The 6,488-nt window shown below is 53.1% G+C and overlaps 1 protein-coding gene across 1 annotated transcript in view; it reads left to right on the top strand.

Moving 5' to 3' along the window:
• LOC126267811 (glucose dehydrogenase [FAD, quinone]-like) overlaps positions 1–3,695 on the top strand; it is a 46,696-nt gene extending 43,001 nt beyond the window's left edge. The window contains 1 exon segment of the mRNA XM_049973116.1: positions 2,034–3,695. Coding sequence (XP_049829073.1) covers positions 2,034–3,695 — 1,662 coding nt within the window.
• The last annotated feature ends 2,793 nt before the right edge of the window (positions 3,696–6,488 follow it).

Genomic DNA, 6,488 nt, shown 5'->3' on the forward strand with positions numbered 1-6,488 from the left:
AGGTATCGAATATATTGCTTCCCCGTACTTATCCTCCAGAGGAGATCACGAATGTAAAATTAGAGAGATTCGAGCGCGCACGGAGGCTTTCCGGCAGTTGTACTTTCCGCGAACCATACGCGACTGGAACTGGAATGGGAAGTAATGACAGTGCACGTAAAGTGCCCTGCGCCACACACCGTTGGGTGGCTTGCGGAGTATAAACGTAGAGGTAGTTTTAGACTGGTCTTTTGCAAATCACGGTGAGTATAATGTACACTCCTGGAAATTGAAATAAGAACACCGTGAATTCATTGTCCCAGGAAGGGGAAACTTTATTGGCACATTCCTGGGGTCAGATACATCACATGATCACACTGACAGAACGACAGGCACATAGACACAGGCAACAGAGCATGCACAATGTCGGCACTAGTACAGTGTATATCCACCTTTCGCAGCAATGCAGGCTGATATTCTCCCATGAAGACGATCGTAGAGATGCTGGATGTAGTCCTGTGGAACGGCTTGCCATGCCATTTCCACCTGGCGCCTCAGTTGGACCAGCGTTCGTGCTGGACGTGCAGACCGCGTGAGACGACGCTTCATCCAGTCCCAAACATGCTCAATGGGGGACAGATCCGGAGATCTTGCTGGCCAGGGTAGTTGACTTACACCTTCTAGAGCACGTTGGGTGGCACGGGATACATGCGGACGTGCATTGTCCTGTTGGAACAGCAACTTCCCTTGCCGGTCTAGGAATGGTAGAACGATGGGTTCGATGACGGTTTGGATGTACCGTGCACTATTCAGTGTCCCCTCGACGATCACCAGAGGTGTACGGCCAGTGTAGGAGATCGCTCCCCACACCATGTTGCTGGGTGTTGGCCCTGTGTGCCTCGGTCGTATGCAGTCATGATTGTGGCGCTCACCTGCACGGCGCCAAACACGCATACGACCATCATTGGCACCAAGGCAGAAGCGACTCTCATCGCTGAAGACGACACGTCTCCATTCGTCCCTCCATTCACGCCTGTCGCGACACCACTGGAGGCGGGCTGCACGATGTTGGGGCGTGAGCGGAAGGCGGCCTAACGGTGTGCGGGACCGTAGCCCAGCTTCATGGAGAATGCGAATGGTCCTCGCCGATACCCCAGGAGTAACAGTGTCCCTAATTTGCTGGGAAGTGGCGGTGCGGTCCCGTACGGCACTGCGTAGGATCCTACGGTCTTGGCGTGCATCCGTGCGTCGCTGCGGTCCGGTCCCAGGTCGACGGGCAAGTGCACCTTCCGCCGACCACTGGCGACAACATCGATGTGCTGTGGAGACCTCACGCCCCACGTGTTGAGCAATTCGGCGGTACGTCCACCCGGCCTCCCGCATGCCCACTATACGCCCTCGCTCAAAGTCCATCAACTGCACGTACGGTTCACGTCCACGCTGTCGCGGCATGCTACCAGTGTTAAAGACTGCGATGGAGCTCCGCATGCCACGGCAAACTGGCTGACACTGACGGCGGCGGTGCACAAATGCTGCGCAGCTAGCGCCATTCGACGGCCAACACCGCGGTTCCTGGTGTGTCCGCTGTGCCGTGCGTGTGATCATTGCTTGTACAGCCCTCTCGCAGTGTCCGGAGCAAGTATGGTGGGTCTGAGACACCGGTGTCAATGTGTTCTTTTTTCCATTTCCAGGAGTGTATAATCATTTATTGGCCACCATATTGTTCTGGCGGTAATGTATGTAAAATACAACAACCTAGGCGTAATCATTTTGTAAAACGAAATCCGAGCGTTAAAAATTCGTCAGTTCCGATTTTTGATGTTACATTTAAGCTGTGTTTATTTTTATTCACCTACACATTTTCTAAAGCCGACGAATTTGCTGAAAGTACGTAATGATAGGCAAGGAGGCTGTGCTTGGAGCATTTTCTGTTGCTTATTTGCTCTTGCCAAAAAATGTGATGAGTTGTCGATCTTTTAGCTCTAAGGCCTCATGTTCCTGAGCCTCAACTTTTTTCTTCAAACTAAAAATTGAGATAAAAGACCTTGTTCCAGGTGGACTGGTCGTATTTGACGGAAGTAAACAGTCGTGTCTGCCAACTGCAACCTGGTAGGAGATGCGCCTGCCCCCGCGGCAAGGTCCTGGGGGGCAGCAGCTCCATCAACGGCATGGCCTACTTCAGGGGCAGCCCGCAGGATTACGACTCGTGGGCGGCGCTGGGCAACCCCGGCTGGTCCTACCGGGAGGTGCTGCCCTTCTTCAAGAAGCTGGAGGCCTTCGACGGGGAGGAACTGCGGAGGAGACCGCAGACGGCAGCTCTGCACGGGTGCGACGGCCCCATCCAGGTGTCAAAGACTCGGCGTCTGGACCCTGCTGCCGATGCACTGGACTCTGCAGCCGAGGAATTAGGCTACAAGCTCGTCGAAGATTTCAGCACCGAGCCAAACATCGGGTTCGGTCAGGCGTACGCATCCATCAAGAATGGGTCGAGGTGGAGTACAGCCCGTGGATACTTAGTGCCAGCTAAAGAGAGAGCGAACCTACATGTCGTTAAGTTTGCGCTCGTAACCAAAGTGCTGGTCGAATGCACGAAAAAGGTAGCTTACGGTGTACAGTTCCTGAAGCAGGGGAAGATGCACGAAGTTAGAGCGACAAAGGAAATAATTCTTTCAGCAGGGGCTGTCAATACACCTCACTTGTTAATGCATTCCGGCATTGGACCAAAAGCTCATTTGGAGGGAATTGGTATACCTGTGGTAGCGGACCTCAAAGTGGGTTACAATCTTCAGGATCACGTAACATATGTCGGTATGTATTTCACAAGGAAGCCACTGCTGAAAATGGTGCCTGAAGAGGGCATATTTCAGTACCTAATGAACAGGACAGGTCCTCTTTCAACTACCGGAATCACTTCGTACGTAGGATTTATACGGACAGATGCAGCGTCGCGTGATGCTCCTGGGATTGTTGAAGCCGACAGGAGTAACCACCCAGACATACAGTTATTCTTTGAAATGGTGCCGAGTGGCAGTGGCGATAGAGTGGCCAAAATATTCAACTACGAGGAAGAAGCGATGGACCCTGTGGTCAAACTGATAGCACGAAATGATGCAATTATACCGATGACGGCGCTCGTGGCACCGAGAAGTCGGGGGCGCATAAGGCTGAGGAGCGCAGACCCGATGCAGCCGCCGCTGATCGATTCCGGCTACCTGGAAGACCCGCGCGATCTCGAAAACCTGCTGTCCGGCGTGGCGTTCGCCTACCGCATGGGCTCCACGGAGGCGATGCGGCGCGCAGGCTTCGCCGTCGAGGACCACCCACTGGAGGCGTGCAGCCACCGGAGGCGGCTGACCCCGGATTACTGGCGCTGCGCTGCGCCCTCTGTGGTCAGCCCGGCCTTCCACCCCGTGGGCACCGCCAAAATGGGCCCCTCGAGGGACGTTGACGCAGTCGTCGACGCCAGGCTGAGAGTCCACGGCGTGCGCAACCTGCGCGTGGCCGACGCGTCCGTCATGCCGCTCATTGTCCGCTGCAACACCAACGTGCCGACAATCATGATCGGCGAGAAGTGCGCCCACATGGTAGCCCAAGACTGGGGGCACTAAGCAGCACAGAGCTGGGATGCAGGTCCCTTGGTCTTGGGGCAGCTTATAACGACTGGTGTAAGTAGGCTGTTTAGGGTTTTGCTGGCCAGTGTGGCCGAGCGGTTCTAGGTGCTTCAGTCTGGAACCGCGCAACCGCTACAGTCCCAGTTTCGAATCCTGCCTCGGGCATGGATGTGTGTGATGTCCTTAGGTTAGCTAGGTTTAAGTAGTTCTAAGTTCTCGGGGACTGATGACCTCAGATGTTAAGTCCCATAGTGCTCAGAACCATTTGAACCATTTTTGTTTAGGTGTTTATGTTGGTAACGCCACTTAACGCTCTGTATGAAAATCACTGACTGTGCTGTGTGCAGTCTGTGGCTGGTTGGCATCGTTGAAATATTCTCTATTGTAGTGTTGGGCAGTTGGATGTGAACAGCGCATAGCATTGCGCAGTTGGAGGTGAGCCGCCAGCAAATAACTACTGAAGGCACGAACTACTGATAGGCATAGTTAGCAAATTAAAGATTTTGGTAGAGAACAAACAATGTACTTACCTTAATAGTGTTCAAAAGTCATAAAAAATATACACTCCTGGAAATTGAAATAAGAACACCGTGAATTCATTGTCCCAGGAAGGGGAAACTTTATTGACACATTACTAGGGTCAGATACATCACATGATCACACTGACAGAACCACAGGCACATAGACACAGGCAACAGAGCATGCACAATGTCGGCACTAGTACAGTGTATATCCACCTTTCGCAGCAATGCAGGCTGCTATTCTCCCATGGAGACAATCGTGGAGATGCTGGATGTAGTCCTGTGGAACGGCTTGCCATGTCATTTCCACCTGGCGCCTCAGTTGGACCAGCGTTCGTGCTGGACGTGCAGACCGCGTGAGACGACGCTTCATCCAGTCCCAAACATGCTCAATGGGGGACAGATCCGGAGACCTTGCTGGCCAGGGTAGTTGACTTACACCTTCTAGAGCACGTTGGGTGGCACGGGATACATGCGGACGTGCATTGTCCTGTTGGAACAGCAACTTCCCTTGCCGGTCTAGGAATGGTAGAACGATGGGTTCGATGACGGTTTGGATGTACCGTGCACTATTCAGTGTCCCCTCGACGATCACCAGAGGTGTACGGCCAGTGTAGGAGATCGCTCCCCACACCATGATGCCGGGTGTTGGCCCTGTGTGCCTCGGTCGTATGCAGTCATGATTGTGGCGCTCACCTGCACGGCGCCAAACACGCATACGACCATCATTGGCACCAAGGCAGAAGCGACTCTCATCGCTGAAGACGACACGTCTCCATTCGTCCCTCCATTCACGCCTGTCGCGACACCACTGGAGGCGGGCTGCACGATGTTGGGACGTGAGCGGAAGACGGCCTAACGGTGTGCGGGACCGTAGCCCAGCTTCATGGAGACGGTTCCGAATGGTCCTCGCCGATACCCCAGGAGCAACAGTGTCCCTAATTTGCTGGGAAGTGGCGGTGCGGTCCCGTACGGCACTGCGTAGGATCCTACGGTCTTGGCGTGCATCCGTGCGTCGCTGCGGTCCGGTCCCAGGTCGACGGGCAAGTGCACCTTCCGCCGACCACTGGCGACAACATCGATGTGCTGTGGAGACCTCACGCCCCACGTGTTGAGCAATTCGGCGGTACGTCCACCCGGCCTCCCGCATGCCCACTATACGCCCTCGCTCAAAGTCCATCAACTGCACGTACGGTTCACGTCCACGCTGTCGCGGCATGCTACCAGTGTTAAAGACTGCGATGGAGCTCCGCATGCCACGGCAAACTGGCTGACACTGACGGCGGCGGTGCACAAATGCTGCGCAGCTAGCGCCATTCGACGGCCAACACCGCGGTTCCTGGTGTGTCCGCTGTGCCGTGCGTGTGATCATTGCTTGTACAGCCCTCTCGCAGTGTCCGGAGCAAGTATGGTGGGTCTGACACACCGGTGTCAATGTGTTCTTTTTTCCATTTCCAGGAGTGTATATCAGTTCATGACATACAGTCTTACAAAAAAATGGTTCAAATGGCTCTGAGCACTATGGGACTCAACATCTTAGGTCATAAGTCCCCTAGAACTTAGAACTACTTAAACCTAACTAACCTAAGGACATCACACACACTAATGCCCGAGGCAGGATTGGAACCTGCGACCGTAGTAGCCCCGCGGTTCCGGACTGCAGCACCAGAACCGCACGGCCACCGCGGCCGGCATACAGTCTTACAAATTTACTTTTTCGGGTGGACACACGTCCAGATCATCCGATCTCAAAACTCCGCCATCTCTCTCCCCACATCCGCCACTGCTGGCGGCTCTCCTCCAACTGCGCAACGCTACGCGCTGTTCACATCCAACTGCCCAACACTACAATAGAGAATATTTCAACAATGCCAACCAGCCACAGACTGCACACAGCATAGTCAGTGATTTTCATACAGACCGCTTCGTGGCGTTATCAACATAAAAACCTAAACAGCCTACTTACACTGGTTTGCTCACTATCTGACATCACTGCCAAAGATGTTATTGAGCATGCTGGTTCAAATATAGTTCGAAAACCACGTCGAAAAAACAATTATTATTGAAAAACTGGCATAGGAAGAGTGTTTCCCCTGTAATCATGTTAGGGCAAGTACCAACGGTGGATGTAACAAAAAATGTACCAAAATTTCCTTCCAGTGTGTACATACCCTCGTGTGAACCATTTTTTCTCAATTTCCTCCTACAGCGAACTGCGCAAACAACCCTCCAGGTGGGAAAATCACCACGATATCTCCCGGCAAACACATTCGTCCAATGGGATTACATAGAATTACAAACCCACCAAGGAAAAGGTCTGCTTTTAAGTTGGACGTACCTTATAAGTACCAAATTTGATTTAATTATTTGTGTAACG

This window comes from Schistocerca gregaria, chromosome 4 (assembly GCF_023897955.1).
Source record: "Schistocerca gregaria isolate iqSchGreg1 chromosome 4, iqSchGreg1.2, whole genome shotgun sequence".
Classification (NCBI taxonomy): Eukaryota; Metazoa; Arthropoda; class Insecta; order Orthoptera; family Acrididae; genus Schistocerca; species Schistocerca gregaria.